Below are 20,037 nucleotides of genomic sequence, written 5' to 3' on the forward strand. Positions count from 1 at the left end.
TGTTTATATGTATGTGTGTGCATGTATGTGTATATGTGTGTATGTGCATGCATGCATGTGAATATGTATGTGTGCGTGTGTGTATGGGTGTATATGTATGCATGTATATGTATGTACGTGCATGTGTATGTGCATGCATGTGTGCATGTGTATATGTATGTGTGTATGTGTATGCATGTGCATGTGTATATGTATGTGTGCATGTGTGTATGTGCGTGCCTGTGTGTGTATGCATGTGTGCGTGTATGTGCGTGTGTATATGTATGTGTGTGCGTGTATGTGTATATGTATGTGTGTGTATGCGTGTGTGTGCGTGCGTGTGAATATGTATGTGTGTGTGTGTGTGTGTGTGTGTGCACGCGTGTGTGTCGGGGGCATCCGTGGCTCTGAGCATCCTGCCCCACCACGGGCAGCACCCTTTGCTGCCAGGCGAGCGGTGGTTTTTTTCAAAGTCAACATTGATATTTCAACCAGCCTGTTCTAGAAAGGTCCATAGTCCTTCACCAACTGCCCAGACGACGACCTACGGAGTCTCTGCCCTCCGGGAACTCAGAGCAAGTGGGGTGGGGCAGTGCGGCACGGCCAGTGTGGGGGTGGGGGCTGCACCCCTGTCCACACCTGCAGTCCCGTGGGGCCGCTCCTCTCTTCCTTTCTGGTTTCTTGTTAATATTTCTGCCGTTATCCTGAGGCCAATTCTTATCAAATTTTCCTCCTTGTGCCTTTATTCTCCCTGCCCCTTTTCACTGTACAAGTAACATGTGATTACGTAATCATAAAATAACTAGAAAATGCAGATAGGCAAAAAGAATAAAATTTGAAACAGTGAATTAAAATTCTATCACTTAGAGAATTACTTGTTAACTTTGGGTTGAGATCCTTACAGAATTTTCTCATGAAAAAAATTCAAACATATATTACAAAACTGGGAGAATGCACACCATAGCACTCTGTCACCCGCTTTTCTCCCTTGGCGAACACGCTGCGAAGCTTCCCACACCAGTGACTCAAACCCCAGGGTGCTGTTCGTGCTGCACCCAGCACCCTGCAGCCACAGCCGGAAGCTTCTGTGTGGCTTCTCTTGCCCATGCTGATCTCAGGGTTCTCTCCCTGCTACCCTTCCCTGCCTGCAGGCATCGGCCTGGCTTCTGTGGTCATCGAGTCCTATTTGAACATCTACTACATCATCATCCTCGCCTGGGCCCTATTCTACCTGTTCAGCTCCTTCACCTCTGAGCTGCCCTGGACGACCTGCACCAACTCCTGGAACACAGGTATCCATCTCTCAGCCCCTGGGATGGGGCCTCCCCCAGTCGCGGGGCCTTGGTGACTGGGATGGCCAAATGACGTTGGAATGTATGGCAGAGCTTGCCTCAAAGCCAAGGTGGTGGGCTCTGGTGCCTGTTCTGCTGGCTGACCTCTGTGGACCTCAGACCAGCCCCTGGGAGAACCCAGTGTGGCTGTGAGAACCCTAAGGACTGTGTTACACAGCTACAAGGCGTCACCGCTCACTCATGCACTCATTTAACAAGTATGTGCTGGGCACCTACTGTGTGCTAAACACCGTGCCAAGTGCTGGAGCTTGACCCAAGGCTGTGCAAGAACAACATAGTCCCAGGCTTCCTGAGTTTACAGTCTAGTGTTAGAAACAGACAAGTTAACAAAACAGTTACAAATTGCAATGGGTGAAAGAAACACTACAGTAACCATTTAACAGTGGGAAGGAGAAGTGCCATCTGAGGCCTGAGGGATGAGAAAGAACCCAGCAGGTGAATGGCATTCCAAGCAGGGGCAAAGCAGGCACATGGACTCAGTGCTCCCATCTGTAGAATGGAGAGACAGGGATGTCAGGGTGGGCAGGTTAGGAGAGCACTGGCTGTGCAAGCCACCTGCACGGCCTGAGCAGACCTGAAGTCTGCGCTGCGTGGGAGGGTGGCAGGGTGACCAGAGGAGTGGTGAGTGCAAGGCGCGTGGGGAGCAGCAGCTGAGCAGCTGGCTCTTGATGCTCCGGAAGGGGGGGGGCTCCAACAGAAGCTCCTGGGACTGGGAATGTGGGGACCACTAGGTTGCAAGATCAGAGGGTCCGGGACAACTGGGGTATGAGGGCATCTGTCACCATCTTGTCCTTAACTGATACACAGGCCCTCTTGTCCCCAACAGAGCATTGCATGGACTTTCTGAACCACTCAGCAGCCAGCATGGTGACCCTGTCTGAGAACTTCACTTCACCTGTTATGGAATTCTGGGAGTAGGTACTGGGCCTGGTTGCCACGTGCTAGGGGCCCCAAGCAGAGGAAATTTGGATGTCTGAGCTGTGCAAGTTTGAATGTTTGGGGTGCAAATTTGGATGACTTGTGTGCAAGTTTAAGACTCTCTGTGCATGCTTTCTAGCACTTTCCCGCCTCCTACCTCACAGCCAACCACATGCATCACTGAGGAATGAGGGAACACTCTCACATCTACCCACTTATCCAGCTGGACTCACACCCGTCCATCGCTGTTCGCCTGCATTCTCATGCATGTTTACCTACACCTTCTCACCTGCCCTCAACCCACCTGCCTTCACTCACACATCTACCCACACTTGTCTAGTGGGGACTGGAGACAGTCTTGACAGCCTTGGGAGTGGTGACTATGCATATCTCTTCCCACCTCTGTGTTCAATGATGTCATGTTGGTAGACTGAAGTCAGCAAAGTGGGAGTATTTGCACCACGGTAAGGGGCAAACCCACTCACACATTCACCCTCCCATGTGACTACTTACACCTTCAGAGCCACCCATGCCAGCACATGTCCACCTGCAATCTGACACAAGTCTACCTGTACTTTCACACTGACTGAACCCCACATGCCTTCACCAACCCTCTCACATATGTCTACCTATGACCTCACACACATGCCCTCACAGTTACGTAAACCTCACACACACATTTCCATCACGCCGACGGACAGCTTTAGATACTAGCATGCACTCAGGCCCTCCATGTGATACCCATATACTTGCTCACCAGCCTGCATACATCAAGATCTGCTCTCCATGGACCATGCAAGCATTCCTCACCACTGCCCCCTCTCTCCATCTCTGTGCACAGAAAACTCTGAGCGAGTTAGAAAGACAAAGACACCTGGGATAAGGGATTATGGTAATTTGGTCTTCTAACAGCCAGGGGTATATGGACCGTAGGTGGGAGCATGGCATGGCCACGAGGGAAGTGGGCTTGGGGGCCTAGAATACCAGATCTGTGGGTTAGTGCTGAGAATCTGGAGACTTGGTGGCGAGAAAGTGGCCCCTTCAGCCCTTCACCTGGCCATTTACTTTCCCCACTCCATCAGGAGACGGGTTCTGGGCATCAGCTCTGGCATCCATGACCTGGGGGCCCTGCGCTGGGAGCTGGCCCTGTGCCTCCTGCTCGCCTGGGTCGCCTGCTACTTCTGCATCTGGAAGGGGATCAAGTCCACGGGCAAGGTGAGGTGTCCTGTTCCTGCTAGCTCTCCTGACCCCCAGAGTCCACAGGACATGGATGGGGACCCTCTGGAGGATGGATTTATTTATGCTACGATGCTACTCTTTCTTAGTAATGTCTGGTGAGACCAGGGCAGTCAGAGGAAGGCAGAGTTTAGCTTAGTACAAGGAAAATCTTTCTTCTTCAATTTGACTTTGAAAGACCTTTTTGCATAAGTAATATTCAGAGCAAAATAAGAAACATAAAAGCCCCACTGTTGGAACCAGGCACTGTCTGAGCCATCAGCATGTTGGCTGGGACTGTGGATCCCTGTTAACCTTTGCCGCCGTGCCTTCTGATTCCTGTCGTGTGTATGTGTATGTGTATGCGTGTCCATTTTGCATGTATATCACATAATTAGGACCACACACTCTTATGGCTTGCTGCTTGTATTTAACAACATATCAAGACAATGTTTAGTATGCACTAGTAAACAGAACTGTCTCTGAGGGGGTGAGTTTCCAATCCTTGAAGGGGTGCAAGCCAGGACAGGACAGCAGTGGGCTTGTGACATGGAGAGAAGGCAGGTTTGGACATTGTTTCCAACCCAGGGAATCTGAGACAGATGCTTCATGCTCTTTAAAAGCCAGGAATGGACAGGGTATGGATACCCCGATCGGCCAGACATGTAGTTGCTGCAGCAGCCTCCCCTTCTCTGCTTGTCGGAGTGACAGCAGTGCAGTAATGACACAAACAGGAGGTGATACAGCAGACAGCAAGGCCAGCTCCGGTCCTGTGCAGCTCTGGAAACTGCTGCTCCCCAGCCACGAGCCTGGAAACGTACAGTCTAAATTTCCCCATGGACCACTGTACAAACCCGGTCACCCTCTCCCTGGCAAGCGGGAGTCCCACTGTCACCGGGGATGTGGGGAGATCAGCCAGGAAAAGGGACTAAGGGAGACCAGATTCCGGATTTAAAAACAGTCTTTGCTCTGCTTTGATCGCTACACAGCATGTACACGTATTGAAATATCACCCTGTATCCTATAAATATGTGCAGTTATTACATGTCAGCTAAAAACAAAAGGAAAAACTAGACCTGGAAAGGTTATGGGCTGGAAAGCTGCACCCTCCCTGTCCCCCCCCCCCCCCCTGCCCTGCTGATGTGTATCTCGCACCGTGGAGCCGGACCTGCTGGAATGCATAACGGAAGGTGTGGAAAGCTCCCTGTGCTCAGCTCTGCTCAGCTGTCTGAGATGTGCGTCAGACCCCCTGAGTGGGACTGGTGCTTGGGGTAGGGGCAGGAGGACCCCAGAAGTCTCCCTGCCCCTCCTGCTGCTGTGTCCCCGCTCGGAGTGACTTTGGCCTGCCCCCACCCCAGGTGGTTTATTTCACAGCCACGTTTCCCTACCTGATGCTGGTTGTCCTGCTGGTCCGAGGCGTCACGCTTCCCGGGGCCTACGAGGGCATCATCTATTACTTGAAGCCAGATTTGCTTCGCCTCAAGGACCCCCAGGTAGGTGCTGTGCTAGGGAACTTTCTCCAGATGCCTCCCGCCCCAAGCCAGGCCTGTACTTTTGAAAGTCTTTTATTGCTTTCCCCTTGTCTAAAAGCAATGGATGCCCCCTGGAGAAAAATTAGATGACATGGAAGAAAACTGTGAAAAATGAACTAAAAATCTTTTGTAATCCCACAACTCAGATATAATCTCTGTTAGCATTTTAGTATATTTTTTTCCAGCTTTTATTCCTAGCTGGTGTATGTGAATTTTTAACATAGTTGAGATAATTATATTTAGAGATACATATATCCGTTTTCAACTTATATCGTAAACTTTTCCCATGCTATTCATTTGTAAATGTCATTTTAACACCTGCGTAATGTTTCCTGTATCCATTCATCCATCCGTCATTCATTCATCCAATAAAAACGTACCGAGGGCCAGTGCCAGGTCCTGTCCTGGTGCCAGGGACGGGCGCCAGATGAAACAGGGTGGTCTGCGCCCTCTTAGAGCTCACATCGTTCTCGGACAGTTAGGGGATGCGTGTTTTTACATAGACTGGCTTTAGAAAAATGTATGCTTTATCCCACAATGTTTGAGGATGCCCTTCTTTCTGCAGGGCCTGTGTGAGATTTGATTATAATTTATTTTAATCTTTGATAATTTGCTAGACCCAAATATCATTTTGTTGTTTTAATTTTTTTTTCTATGAGTGAGATTGGACATTTCCCCACATATTGATTGGCCATTTGTATTTTTGATCTCTAGGACTTATCTGAGCACATTTTTGCCCCCTCCCCCACACAAAAAAAGGTCTTGGTGGTTTTAGTCTTTATATGTTAATGAAGTGGCCTCTTTGTCCCTAGGTCTGAGCTGCCCAGGGCACTCTCTGACGACCTAGACAGACAGCTCGATAGCTGCAGACCTAGATTGAGTCGAACTCTTGCAGGCGACTCTGAGCTGTGCCCTGCACATAGGCCTTGGCCGCCCCTGGGTACAGCCACAGTTTGCAGACTGTCCCCGGGAAGTCCCAACAACACACATGTGTTTGGTGCTTACTGAGTGCCTACAGAGCCAAACTGGAAATGCCCTGCCTGTGAGAGGTCACTGTGGAGAGAAGGCAGGACGCAGGGGTGGAGAGCGGGGATGCGGGAGCAAGGCGCTCAGGGCGCACCGAGGGCGCCAGGCCAGTGCTGTAGGTGATAGGTGTGGGTCTCTGGTCACCCTGGCTCCAGGCCCTGGGGGCTCCCTCTGACCCTTCCTTCACCACTTTCTCTGGGGGCTCACGTAGGTGTGGATGGACGCAGGCACCCAGATCTTCTTCTCATTTGCCATCTGCCAGGGGTGCCTCACGGCCCTGGGCAGCTACAACAAGTACCACAACAACTGCTACAGGTGAGGCCCAGGCCTGCCTTGCCCGCCACCAAGGCCCACAGTTGCCTGTCAGACTGGCGCGGGGCTCATTACCAGACTGGATTTCTTCCCCCCTTGCTCTCTCTGTTCTCTCCCCACCTCCGACACCTGCTGTGTCTCTTTCTCCCCTCCTTGCTTCCGCTGCTCCTTCCTCTTTCTCCTCTCCTCCTCTTTCCCTCTCACTGCCTTCTCTTGTCTCCTCCCTGTCGTTTCTTTGTCTCTTCCTCTCTTCCTGGTGTTGTCACCTCTGCCCTGCTGCAGGGACTGCATCGCCCTCTGCTTCCTGAACTGCGCCACCAGCTTTATGGCTGGCTTCGTCGTCTTCTCCATCCTGGGCTTCATGTCCCGAGAACAGAGGCTCCCCATTTCCGAGGTGGCCGAGTCAGGTAGGTGCCACCTTGCTGTCGGGGACCTGAGGGGAAGGAGAATCAGAACACAGTTCTTCCTGCAGAAAGATAGGAGTCCTAGAAGCTGAGTAATATGATTTATTATGGGTTATATGATTTAATTTTAGCATCTGGCGCAGTGCTTGATACAAAGCAGGGCTTCCATAACCATGGCAGGGAGGAGGGAGAGGGATGGGTAGGTGGCCGGATTGACAGCTGCATGCATGGACGGATGGACGGATGGGCGGGCAGATGGATGGATGGATGGAGGCATGCATGGATGGATGGATGGATGGACAGGTGGGCGGATGGATGGATGGAGGCATGCATGCATGGATGGATGAATGGACAGGCAGGCGAATGGATGGATGGAGGCATGCATGGATGGATGGATGGATGGACAGATGGATGGACAGATGGACAGATGGAGGCATGCATGGACGGATGGATGGATGGACAGATGGATGGATGGAGGCATGCACGGACGGATGGATGGATGGACAGATGGATGGATGGAGGCATGCATGGACGGATGGATGGATGGACAGATGGAGGCATGCATGGATGGATGGATGAATGGATGGTGTGCTCTGAAGAACCTGAGATGGGCAGAATAATGGATGGAATCACCCTGTCCTCTCGAAGTGTGTGCATGTGCACACACACACGTGCTTGGTGACTCTCCACACATGTGGAGAGAGACTCCTTCTGAGGGCAGTGAAAGCTCCAGAGCCCACCTGGTTGTGCTGTGTGCCCACAGGTCCCGGTCTGGCCTTCATCGCATTCCCCAAGGCTGTGACCATGATGCCTCTGTCTCCCCTGTGGTCATGCCTGTTCTTCCTCATGCTTATATTCCTAGGGCTGGACAGCCAGGTATGTCACCCCAGCCTGCTCTGTCCTGTCCTGTCCCATGGCTTTCTTGCCAGCTGCTGCCTGTCTTAGCACTACCTCCCCCCACCCCTTTCCCAAACCATCAGTATGGGGCCCCCTCTGCTGTCCAGGGCTCTTCCTTGAGATTGGGGGGGGGTGACCTAGGCCTTGAGACCTTCTTCTGTGAAGGGGCCTCCGCCTCTACTCCCTCCAGCTGGCACCTTTATCCCAAATGTTCCCCTAGCTTTCTGCCAGCTCCCAGTCCCACGCCCTGGCCTTAGGGACAGAACATCTCCCCAAGGCCAGCCCTCACTGCTGGGACCTTCTGCTGTGGAGTTTTGGCCAAGGGCGAGGCTGCCTCCCACCAGGCCTCCCACTGCTGCCCCTGTTGGATGCCCCAGCTGGATGAATGGGGTGGGAGGAGGCCAGGGCAAGGGCCAGCCCTACGGCACTCACCTGACTCCGCTCCTGCCCACAGTTTGTCTGTATGGAGTGCCTGGTGACAGCCTCCATGGACATGTTCCCTCGGCAGCTGCGGAGGAGTGGGCGGCGTGAGCTCCTCATCCTTGCCATTGCGGCCGTGTGCTACCTGATGGGGCTCTTCCTGGTCACTGAGGTGAGCTGGGATGGTGGCCTGCAGGCCAGGCTCCAGGATGAGGGAGCCATGGGGGCCACTGCTGACCCCTCCCAGAGCCACACTTTCCTTATCTGCTAAATGGGGGTGTGGACACCTGCCCTTCCTCTTTCACGGCGAGGTTATAGGGCCCATATAATAGAATCTACTGTATTAGTTAGGTCTCTTTTGGTTGCAGGAGGCAGGAACCTAATACAAGGTGGCTTAAGCAGGAAGGGGAATTTATTTGGTTAGGTAACTGGAAAGTCTAGAGATGTTTGGGTTTCAGGCATGGCTGGATCTAGCCACTCTCATAATGCTATCAGGACTGCTTCTCTCTGTCTTCTGGTGACTGACTCCACTTGCGGGCAGGTTTCCTCCTGTGGTATTAGGGTGGCTGTTGCAGCCGCAGGCTTGCCTTGCACTGTCCAACCAGCCCCAGAGGAAAGAGAGGGCCCTTTTCCGGACAGCGCAGCAAGTGTCCAGGCCATCAGTCTTGCTCATGCCTGGAACACACAGAGAGGGACTCCCCAACTTGAAAAGCACAGTGAGGTGGTGTCGATTCCCAGAAGATGGGGTGCTGGGCAGACAAGGTGATGTACGTCTGCCACAGTCAGCGACGTCCTTACAGCCGTCAGAGATTGCTGTCCCGGTGCTGATCGAGGGGCCTGGGCACGGCAGGCTCCTTGTAAATGCAGACATGACTGCTCACGGGCTGGGTGGGGCCCAGGGGCACTTGCTGTCTCTGTGGGCAGAGTGTCCCTGCCCCACTGGCCGAGGCCTCAGCCCCTTTCCCTGCAGGGCGGGATGTATGTCTTCCAGCTGTTCGATTATTACGCATGCAGTGGCACGTGCCTGCTGTTCCTCTCGGTGTTTGAAGTGGTCTGCGTGGGCTGGGTGTACGGTGAGTGGGAAGGGAGTGGGAGGAAGGCCCTCCGGCCCAGCTGAGGGCAGGCTTTGCCAAGGACGAGAGGTGGTGCCTAAGCCTGCTGGCCTCTGGTTCTTTGAGCTGCTGTCCTGCTTCAGGGGTGGGGCCCGTGCCTGGGTGGGGTGGGGGGCACATGAGTCCCGCGCACTGCGAGGACGCTCAGTGACAACGCAGCTTTGCTGCTGCAGAGGCTGCCAGAGGCCTTCGCCAGTGGGAATTCTCGTGAGGGGCCTTCAGGGCCACGTAGCCTGGCCCCGCACATGCCCACTCTCTCTAGCAGCCAGGCCATCCCCACGGTGCTTTTGAGTGCTTGCATGGACAGGAAGCTCATCCTGCGCTTGTGCGTGGCCTTTTCCATCTACATGTTTCTTTCCTAGCCGAGGTGAATTCTACTTCCTGTTGGCTCCTGCCAACAGCCTTGGCCCCTCAGCCTTGAGATGACCGCCCAGCACAGGCGAGTGCCACAGTGTCCCCGTCGCCACCTGCCCCAGGAGCCGCGGCCGTGTGCCAGGCATGGTCCTGATGGCCTTGCTCCGGCCATCCGCACAGCCCGGCAGGCGCGGGAGGCCGGGCCTCCTGCCTGGCCCCACGCTCTCGTGGAGGAGCCAGCGTGGTCCCCTAGGTGTGGGGCTGCCTGCACGGCAGCAGGCTCCTGGGGCAGCAGGCTCCTGGGGCAGCAGGCTCCTGGGGCAGGTGGCGCGGCGGGGGGCGGGGGGGCAGTGTCACAGGCTTCAGGCAGACAGGACAAGAGGGAGCCACACAGTAGGGCCTTGGGAGGAGCCTGGTGCTCACCCTCCCATGCGGTGCCCTTCCCCTCCTGGGAGACGCCCGTCACCGCCTCCCTCAGCGCCTGCTGCCTCTGACTCCCGGCTCATGCAGCCCTGGTCTCAGAGGGCGACCAGCGCCGCAGGGAGGTGCAGACAGCTGGCGGCCCTGCCCTGTCAGGCCGGCCAGCAGTGAGGGAGGTGCCCTGCCGGGGAGCGCCACCCGGTGGTCGCCCTCTGGGGCTGGCGCAGACGTGGAGACCGAGGACACTAAGCCACACAAGGCGACGCTCACCAGCGCTTTCACTCACACAAACCAATCTTCTTACCGTGCTTTTGTGGGAACTCAGAGGTGGCTCCTCTGAGTCTGCAGTCTAGAGTAGCAGTCCCCAAGCTTTTTGGCACCAGGGACTGGTTTCATGGAATACAGTTTATCCACGGATGGGTGTGGAGGGTGCGGGGCTCAGCGGTGATGGAGTGACGGGGAGCTGTAAATGCAGGCTGAGCTTCAGCTGCTCGCCCTCTGCTCCCCTCCTGCCGTGCGGCTCCTCGGGTCCTAAGTTTCACGGAAGACAGTATTTGCACGGACGGTGGGAGTGGGGGCGGGGCAGTGGTGGCCAGTCTGCAGCCCAGTTCTTAACAGGCCGGACCGGTGCCCATCCACCGCCGGGGATTGGGGACTGGAGATCTAGACCGTTGTTCTGTCCCAGTAGCTGTCTAGCTCTACGTGATTTTTGTGTGATAGACTTGCACAGTGGCCCCTTGCTGTTTTGGCTTCCAGAAAATTCATCTCTCTACAAGATAACCAAGCACTTGTACAGCCACTGAGCACCATCAGAGGCTCACACCATTCCTTTGTGGGCAGGAGAGCAGGGGTCTTCATCATTGGGCAGGACGACAGAGATGGCACCAACAGCTTCTTGGGGCGGCCCCTGCCCCCACTCCCTGCTCTGGGCCTGGGTGCCAGGGGCGTCTGCTCCAGTTTCCCTCGTGGGCAGGCGGGGTGGGGGAGGCGCAGAGGAGGGTGGCCTTTCACAAACACCCGCAAAGCTGCTCCCACCCTCGGCTCTTACACTGTCTCCCACCGTGCTTGGCCAGGGGCAAACCGCTTCTATGACAACATCGAGGACATGATTGGCTACCGGCCATGGCCCCTGGTGAAGATCTCCTGGCTCTTCCTGACCCCTGGACTTTGCCTGGTAGGTGCCCAGCCAGCTGCCACCTCTTTCCTCCTGTCCCTGTCTCCAGGGAGCCCTGCCCACTCCCTCATGCGTCGGTCCCAGCCCTTCTCTTGCGGGCCAGCTCACCATCGTGGGCGGAATCTTACTCTGCTTTCTGCCCATGCTTCCCTCACAGCACTCCTGCCTCCCAGCTGGTCACCCGCGACGGCCCTTTCTATCTGTCGCTCTGGGCTCCTCCACCCCCTGCCTCTGTTTCCTCCTGTCTCGGTCCTTGAGGTGCGCGATGGCTTGACATGGGATGTGCAGGGACTCACTTTGCACCACTGTGCGTCTGGCTTGTCCTCTGTCCTCGGCTGTGAGTAGCCGGGGAGAGGGCTGCAGTGGCCCCGTCTCATCTGCGCTGGCCCTTCCTCTTCCCAGGCCACTTTCCTCTTCTCCTTGAGCAAATACACCCCTCTCAGATACAACAATGCCTACGTATACCCTCCCTGGGGGTACTCCATCGGCTGGCTCCTGGCTCTCTCCTCGATGGTCTGCGTCCCACTCTTCATCGTCATCACCCTCCTAAAGACACAGGGTTCCTTCACGAAGGTAGGTGGCTGGCGGGAGTGACCCATTAGGGGCCTCGGAGAGGCTGAACTTAGGGAAGGGCACACTCCAAGAGTGGGGCAGCCCTTGGGTCTCATGGAACCCTAAAGAGAAGGGCCTTTGAAGACCAGGCCAATGGCTTTTCAGAAATGTTCTTAACCACTTTGGTACCAGCGTCGACTATAGTCGACAGCCACAGATGAACGCACACAGCGTTGACTTTAGCATTAATAACACTTGACTTTTCTCATTTTTCATTTATCAAAATAAAATTGTGAACATTTAAAAATAACGTAATGAAAACATATATGTATATGTTACCTATTCTGATTCACATGACAAGTAAAGCTGCCTGTAAAGGAGAACAAGCTTCAGTGCTTTAAGGCTTTCCTCGTCACACAAGAGCAGAACGGACGTGTGGTCAACGCATAGCACAGACCGCCGTGCGACTGTGAGTGCCGCTGCGGGCGAGGTGTCGCGGCCGGTGAGCGCCGGACCGAAGCGGTTAAAAGTCCCAGTGTCCTAGACCTACTGATCATCTGGGCAGGCTAGACAAGGGCAAACTGCCAAAGGATTAAGGAGGAAACTAAGTCACAAACGAGAACATAGAGGTGCTGGCACAGAAGGCTGACAGAGCATAGACTCCTTGCTGAGAAACTGCCAGCTACATGGTCCATGCACATACAGGCCCTGGCCTCTTTCCTAGTCTTGACCCTGCGTGGGGACACATGAGAAGGCTCCCTGTTTAGAGTTTGTGACATGCCTTCCTGGAAGGAGCTATAGCCAATGATCCATGAAGGTAGAACCCTACCTTTCCTACAAGTAATAGAAAACCAAACCTATAAAAGTTTTAGCAAATAGTTAAAAAAATTTTTTTTAACATATCAAGGAGGGCACCCTCGGCAGGGCACCTCCCTCACTGCTGGCCGGCCTGACACGGCAGGGCCGCCAGCTGTCTGCACCTCCCTGTGGCGCTGGTCGCCCTCTGAGACCAGGGCTGCATGAGCCAGGAGTCAGAGGCAGCAGGCGCTGGGGGCTCTTGGCATTTGGTCAATGGCATAAAGAGGCCATTAGGGACCAGATTTTTCTTATATTTCTGCACTTCCAAACCAAGCGTGTTGTCTTTTCATCATTGTATATATCACCTCATGGTCACAAGAAGGCTGTCATGATGCCAGTCTTCACATCTATATTCATCTATATTCTTGGAAGAAGGGGGCAGGAGATTGTAACAATAACAATAATAGCAATAGTACTACTAATAGGAAAAATTATACTTACTGAACACATAATAATAGTAATGATAACAAAAATAGACATTTATTGATTATTTACCCTGTGCCAGACCTTGTTCTATGAGGTATATTTTATTTTTCTCACTTTATAGATAAGGAGATTGAAGGGATCAAATTAACAGAGAGGTTAGATGAGTGGCCTGAGACTGCACAGGTGTCTGCAGCACAGCCAGGACTGGCACCAGGCGGTTCACAGCCTTAACTACCATGTTCTTGCCTCTTCTCTCATCTCAAGCTGCTGTCCATTTACTCAGATGCGCGCGGCCCGTGGCCTCGCCGGGTGCCGGGGCTGGGCGTGCTCACGTAAGAGCCCCTCTCGCCTCTTCTCTCCACAGCGCCTGCGACAGCTCACCACGCCCGACTCCAGCCTGCCGCGGCCCAAGCGACAGCTCCCCCTGCCAGGCGGCGCTGCCCAGGACTGCCGCCCGCGCCCCACAAGGGCGGGGCTGCTGGCTGGGCAGACGGAGACCCATCTGTAGAAGGTGGCCAGAGACCAGGTGGCTCCTGGCTCTGGGTCCCAGGTTGGGCCACTCTCCAGCCGTGACAGCCCTGCCTCTGGCCCCTCAGGCCTGCTGAGACCTCCGGGAGCCTTGGCAGCTCCCTGGAGGCCAGACTCCTCACAGCCGGAGCGCCTCTCCGGCGGGGCGAGCCGTGCTGGGCACCAGCGCCGGTTGGAGCACGCCGCCTTGCCTGTAACGGAGGGCGGCCAGATGAGCCCGTCTGATCACAGCCCGCGGCACTGCCGGCCCCACGGGCGCTCCCTGCGGGCGCTGCTGAGCCTGCGCACGGCACAGCGGCGGCCATGGGAGTGCGGCGTGATCCGGCTCAGAGAGCCCGTGGACTTGCCGTGGGAAGCGAGGACAGAGCTCGGGGCTGGGTTCTGAGGGCCATTAGAGGGAGCCCTTCACCAGGTTCGATGTTCTGAGGGCCACGAGGCGTGGCACAGCTAGCGAGGAAGCCTCGCAGGCCCTCTGCCTGGCGCTCTCCTGGAGGGAGTCTCATGGTGTCCCTAGCTCCAGCCGCAGTCCCACACCCTTCTCACAGTGTTGTCACCAGCTCACGGAGCAGCGGGATGGAAAGGACTCGGATGGTTCCTAGACTTTACGACCACACAGCACACATGCCTCTGCTCTTCCTCCTCTGCCCTAGGCAGAGTTGCGAACTGACCACAGATTCTTGCCCACCTCACAATCCTTCCTAACAGTGCTCCGGCCAGCTCTGCCTGCCACCCTGCTTCTGACCCAAAGCCCTGACTTCATGGATGAGAAGACCCAGGACCAGAGTGACGAAGTGACTTTTTCAAGTTCACACGGCTTCTTGGGGCCAGAGATGTGACTAAAGCCTGGTCTCCTTGTGCTCAGGGCAGTGCTCTTCCCTAAGACACCCTAGTGAACAAGCAGGTGCAGACCGCCTGTCCTGCGTGCTGGTCTCCTTTTTGCTGGCCCAGTCCTGTTGGGTGACACTCTTGGGTGGGAGGGTTGGGGGGTCCTCCCCATAGTGGCACCCCCACTTTCGTATCTTACGCCAGCCCACGGGCATCTGACCAGATGTTCTCTGTGGCCTCTTTGTCCTTGCCACCCTCTGCCCCAGGGGATGCCATGGAGTCATTAGAGCCCGGGTCCCTGCTGGCGGTGGTAGGGTGCCCTTCTTTGCTCCCTCCCTTCCTCACCAGCTCCTCTCCCCATGCCGCTGCCAGACCACCAGGTCCTGCCCTGGCAGGGGAGGCTTCCTGGGGGAGGATAGGGCTTGGGCAGCTTCAATGTCCCTGTGCTCAGAGGGGAAGGAGGAGAGGGAGTGGGACTGGGTGGGCACTTCAGGACAGTTTCCTGGGGCAGGGGAAGCCTCCTGGGGGGATGATGTGTGGATGGATGTCACCAAGAGCCACTGCCCAGCAGCAGGAGTGAGAATCTGGTCTGGCCAGGGTGAGTTCCGTCCCCAGCAAACCGAGGCCATCCTCAGGGCATCCAGCATCCTTCACCTGGATGTTAGGGGCTCTGAGATGGTGAGGAAGAGTCTGGGGGCATGCTGGACACAGTAGGTGTCCCCGCCCCTGGCTTCTGGCTGTCCCTCCTGCCTCCCCCTAGGCTACTCGGCTACCTGTGCTCACCCTTCTTGGACTAGCTAGCAGGGCAGGAAGGATGGCCAAGAGAGGGGTGGAGAGAAACTGCTTCGGGCAGACCTGCCATTTAGGAGGCCTGGCCATCCTGGGAGGGAAGGCGCCAGCGATGCCCGGTGGCAGAGGGGCTGCCCGCGCCCCGGCTGGGAGGGCTTTGCAGGCCCTTCCTCGGGGCTCCCACCTTGGAGTCTGTGGAGTGCTGTGCCTCCGCCCTGTTGCCCTGCCTCACGGCGTGGGCAGCTCCCCTCGCTGGCCCGTGGGCACCCCGCTCCTGGGACTCCATCTCCCGGCGCCCCGGCGGCCGCAGCGACTCCCCACACCGGGTGCTGCCGCCCAGAGCCCGCCGGAGCGCGGGAGGCCGCGTTGGGGCAGGCGGCTCCTTGCTCTTCACTCCCTGGGACCAGAGGGGTTTGGGTGGCGGGGCTGGAGCTGGAGGAACAGGAGGGAAAGGACTTCAAAGACGGTGCAGCTCCTGGGGCCCCTCCCGGCACTGTGCAGGGTGGTGAGGAGCGGCAATCTGCCCTCCGAGGCGCCGGCCCACTCGTGCGGGCGAGACCGTGGGCCGTGCTGTCGGCTGTCTGGTCTCATCTCCCAGGCTGCTTGAGCTTCCGACTGGGGGTCAGGCCCAAATCTGGCAGCGACCATTTGTTTGGACGGTGTGGCACTAACACGTGTTTTGAAGTGGACGCCTTTGGCACTCTCCGGTTTGCCGCAGGCTCTCGGCTGCCTGCTCCTCCTGCCTCTTCCACACACTCCTGTATGGAGCACCGGATCGCCCAGCGGAGGGGAGGAGGGGTGAGGCAGGAGGCTGAGGGCAGGGGTCAGAAGGCCGTGGGCGGCAGCAGCTGCGGCTCGCTCAGTCTGGACCTCACGCTCTGCGGGCCCTGTGGTGCCGTTTGTCAACCTGGGCCAGGTCCCTCCCGCCCAGACTCTCTTGTCCTGAAGGAGGGCAGCGGCCACCTTTACTTTCACAGCAGCTCTAAGGTGTCGGCCACAGCAGTCCCACAGGGCAGGGGCTCCCCGGCTGAGCTGCTCCCACGGGGCACGGGCTCCCCGGCTGAGCTGCTCCCACGGGGCATGGGCTCCCCAGCTGAGCTGCTCCCACGGGGCACGGGCTCCCCCACGGGGCACGGGCTCCCCGGCTGAGCTGCTCCCACGGGGCACGGGCTCCCCCACGGGGCACGGGCTCCCTGGCTGAGCTGCTCCCATGGGGCACGGGCTCCCCGGCTGAGCTGCCCGTGTGGGCGTGACAGTGACCGACAGAGTGGCCACATGGAGGGGGCTGAGGCTCCTGCCGGCGGCAGCACTGGCTTGTCGGCCAGCGGGCGAGCCGCCGTGGAAGTGGGCCCTCCAGCCCCCACGCCTGCGGGCCCCGGCAGCCCTGGCTGGCATGCTGCTGTGCCTTCGAGAGGTCCGAGCCAGACGGGCCCAGGCGAGGGGGCCCTGCCGACCGGCGCCCCAGCGAGGGGTGAGACACGTGTCTGGTTGTTTTAACCACTAAGCTTTAGTAGTTTTCTCAACAGTGGTGGCAAATGCCAGCCCTTGGCTTCCCCGAGCACAGGGTCAGGCATAGCCCCTTGTCTCAGGCGTCCCTCAGACCTCTGGGGAGAGGGCTCCCTAGTGCTCCTCCTGTCCGGGCCTGTGCCTTCCTCCCACCCCTTAGCTCCTCTGACCCCGCCAGGGCCTTCACGGACCCTGGCCCGTCTTCCTCCCCTGGCTCCGAGGCAGGTGCGGCCTGGCTGCCTCCGTCCCTGCCCCTCCCCCTCGCCTGCCCAGCTCCGCCACCACTGAGCCCACGTGGCTTCCCTGCGGATTTTGCTGCGTGGTGAAGTGACAGGGGCTCGTTGGACCCGACAGGGATGAGAAGCTTGTTAACTACCCACCGATACAGAGAGGCCAGGGGAGGACGGGGACGCCCAGGAGCCAAGCCTGGCACATGGCATAGGGTTGAGGTGGGCTGGCGCCCTGGGGCCTGCACTCAGCACTCTCTGCTTCTGGCCAGACAACAGCAGGGGCAGGTGGCTCATCCTGGCCGAGGAGCCCTCTGGCAGCGGACGGCTGGGGAGGTGAGCAGGGAGACGCCAGGTGAGGTCACAGAGAGGGGAGAGCTCGCCTCCTGCCAGGCTGAGCCTTGCAGGCCTGGGTCCTGCAGGTCAGCAGTGTCAACACAGCCACGCTGCAGGCTCTCTGCGCACGCCGCCGCGCTGACGGGCCGAGGAGCCGGCCCGAGGCCAGAACTCGCACAGCGACGAACGCTCTGCGCAAGGCTCGGTTCCCGGCTCAGTGGGCTGCGGCCACTTAGGGTAGTGAAGGTGGCCTGTGCCGTCCATGGCCAGACTCATCCTCAGAAAATGCAGCTGGGATTTGGGTCTGTCAGTGGGAAGAGGATCCCAGGAGGAAGGCAGGACGGAGAGCGCCCAGGGCAGGCTGGCGGCTGAGGGAGCAGCCTTCCCCGGCTGCTGTTGGGGTGCCGGGCCTGCCTGCCCGGCCTTTTCCTCCGTGTTTATTCTAATCACTCCTCCTCTTGAAACTTCAGGGCTTTTTGCATAGATAATCAGACTGTCTGGAAATAATGACAATTTTATTTCTCCAATTGTTATTCCTCTTATTTTTTTTCTTTGTCTTCCTTTACTGGATAACCAGAAGTGGTGGCCACTGGCATCTTGCCTCCTCCCCCTTTTGACAGGAATCCTGACATTTCACCGCCGAGTGTGATGGTGATGTGGGTGTTTGATAGATGCCATTTATTAGGCTATGAAGTTTTTATTTTGTTCCAAGTTTATTGGTTTTTTTCAAATCAAGAAAAAGTGTTGAACTTTATTGATTGCTTTTTCTGTACCTATTGGAATGATCATATTGTTTTTCTTTTAATTTGTCAATGTAGTCAGTTATACCAATAGATTTTTCTAATATTTAACCATCTTTTCATTCCTGGGACAAACCCTACTGGGGTTGTGTTGTATTATCTTTTTGTTATTCAATGCTAGGTTCCATTTGCTAGTATTTCTGTTAAGCATTTTTGTGTTTATGCTCTAAGCAAGCTTGGTCTGTAGGGTCTATAGCGCCCTTTTTTTTAAGGCTCATAAAAAGAAGTCTGGGCATATTCTTCTTCTTTTTCTGAAAGAGTTAATATGAGGTTGGAACTATCTTTTCCCTGAATTTGTGTAATGTAATTTTGTAAAATCATCTAGCCTGATGTTGTGTGTGAGTTTTTTTGTTGTTGTTGTTAAGGGTTTATGTGTAGACTTTTAACTGTACATTCAGATTTCTTTTTTTTTTTATTTTTTTATTTATTTTTATTTTTTTTTCATGCATAGTAGTATCAAGTCATAGATTTCTTTAATGATTATACATCTTAAATTTTCTCTTTGTTCTTGAGCAAATTTTGATATTTCTGTAGCATAGTGTTCATCTTGTGAAGGTTTCAAACTTACGGCCATGGGGTTACAGCTTATTTGTAGTATTCTATTTTTTAAAGAAATCACTGTAGTCTTCTAATTATGTCCTCCTTGTTGATCCTCAAGTTCTTTGTTTGTGCCAACTCTCCTCTTCATAATCAGTCTTATAAGAGGTTTGTCAACTTTATTACTCATTTCTTAGAAGTAACTTTGGTTTTATTAATCTTTTCTATTATATATCTATTTTCCATTTCATTATTTCTGCTTTTGTCTTTATTATATCTTTCCTTCTGTTTACTTTGGGTTTATTTGTTGTTCTTTTAGAAATTTCTTTTTTATATATATATTAAGTAGAAATGGAATCTTGTTCTTGCTTAGGCTGGTCTCAAACTCCTGGCCTCAAGCATCCTGCCTTGGTCTCCCAAAGTGCTGGCATTACAGGCCTGAGCCACCAGACAGGCCTGTTTTTATAACTTCTTAAGTCCCTTTATCCATAAGAGAATGATGAGCCCATGCGCCTGCCTGCAGGTCTGAAGGTGGGCGTTCTGCAACTCCCTGTGCGGCGGGATGGGGCCAGGAGGGGAGGGTGGTGTCTAGCTGATGTCTGGGAAGGAGGGTATGCTGGGCTTCCAGGGGAGGGAGGGCAAGGCAGGTCTGTGTAGGAAGTTGGCTTTGTCTGCCTTGGCCAGTTCCCACAGTTTTCCCAGAGCCATTCTTGCGGTCACTCCGTCTTTAGGGTCATGGGGGCAGGAGACACGGAGGGGCTACTAGGCCTGGCTGGTGGCTTAGGCTGCCCGGTTTTCCAGGGAGAGAGCCCCCTAGACTCGCAGGGGGAACAGAGGGAGGGTGGAGGTGAGGGAAGCATTTCCATCCCTCCTCCCTACCTCTTGGACTCCAGCTCCCTTATCCTCTAGCCTTACCAAGAATGGCATTTTCCCCTGGGACCAGTTCTGGACCTGCCCCCCCTGCCATTCCTGCTCCCGCATATAATCTCCCTGCCTCCAGCTAGGGCTTGGAGTCTGTCTCTGGGCCTGGCTGGCTTCCTGGGGAGGGAAGGGGAGCAGAGAAGAACTCAGCCTGTGGCTCCAGGCCACCAGGCTCTGGCCAGGCCTTGCAATCTGCTAGGGGAACACGGGCCCTGCCCCCAGGGCGCTGTGCCTTGCCAGGATGGAGAGCTCTTCTGAGCACCTTTCTCCCCTGTGCCCCTGTGACCCCGGGGACATGTGACTCGCCTGTGGGAGGTGAGTGGAGGAAGTGAGGGTGCCCAGAGGACAGGGCGGTTGGCGGCGCTGAGCAGCGAGGAGCTCTAGAGGAAGACAGCCCTGAGCGTCTGCAGGGCGGGGCCTCAGGGAGCCGAGGAACAACAGCCCCCAGAGTGGTTTTCCGTGAGCAGCGGGCACCAGAGGGTCAGATGGGCCACACCTCTCCAGCACTTCCTCCGGCTCCGAGCTGCCTCCCTCCGCAGCGCCTTCCTGCAAAGTGGCTCCGTGCAGGCCCCGGGCCCATGCATTTCGTCCTGGTCAGCAAACATCGACTGATGTTT

General features: G+C 55.8%; 1 protein-coding gene across 4 annotated transcripts in view; it reads left to right on the forward strand.

Annotated features, from left to right (window-relative positions):
• The window catches only part of SLC6A12 (solute carrier family 6 member 12), a 29,231-nt gene extending 14,839 nt beyond the window's left edge, over nucleotides 1-14,392 (forward strand). For 3 of the 4 annotated variants that reach the window (XM_012748289.2, XM_012748290.3, XM_012748291.3), the window contains exons 5-16: nucleotides 1,131-1,271; nucleotides 2,158-2,245; nucleotides 3,332-3,464; nucleotides 4,823-4,957; nucleotides 6,234-6,337; nucleotides 6,617-6,741; nucleotides 7,502-7,614; nucleotides 8,090-8,227; nucleotides 9,026-9,128; nucleotides 11,015-11,115; nucleotides 11,518-11,688; nucleotides 13,316-14,392. In XM_012748289.2, the coding sequence (XP_012603743.2) occupies nucleotides 1,131-1,271; nucleotides 2,158-2,245; nucleotides 3,332-3,464; nucleotides 4,823-4,957; nucleotides 6,234-6,337; nucleotides 6,617-6,741; nucleotides 7,502-7,614; nucleotides 8,090-8,227; nucleotides 9,026-9,128; nucleotides 11,015-11,115; nucleotides 11,518-11,688; nucleotides 13,316-13,459 (1,496 nt within the window). In that variant the 3' untranslated portion in view covers nucleotides 13,460-14,392. The remainder of the gene's footprint in view (nucleotides 1-1,130; nucleotides 1,272-2,157; nucleotides 2,246-3,331; nucleotides 3,465-4,822; nucleotides 4,958-6,233; nucleotides 6,338-6,616; nucleotides 6,742-7,501; nucleotides 7,615-8,089; nucleotides 8,228-9,025; nucleotides 9,129-11,014; nucleotides 11,116-11,517; nucleotides 11,689-13,315) is intronic. The other variant, XM_012748292.2, reaches the window with a different exon arrangement.
• Nucleotides 14,393-20,037: the final 5,645 nt, after the last annotated feature.

Source organism: Microcebus murinus, chromosome 10 (assembly GCF_040939455.1).
Source record: "Microcebus murinus isolate Inina chromosome 10, M.murinus_Inina_mat1.0, whole genome shotgun sequence".
Lineage (NCBI taxonomy): Eukaryota > Metazoa > Chordata > Mammalia > Primates > Cheirogaleidae > Microcebus > Microcebus murinus.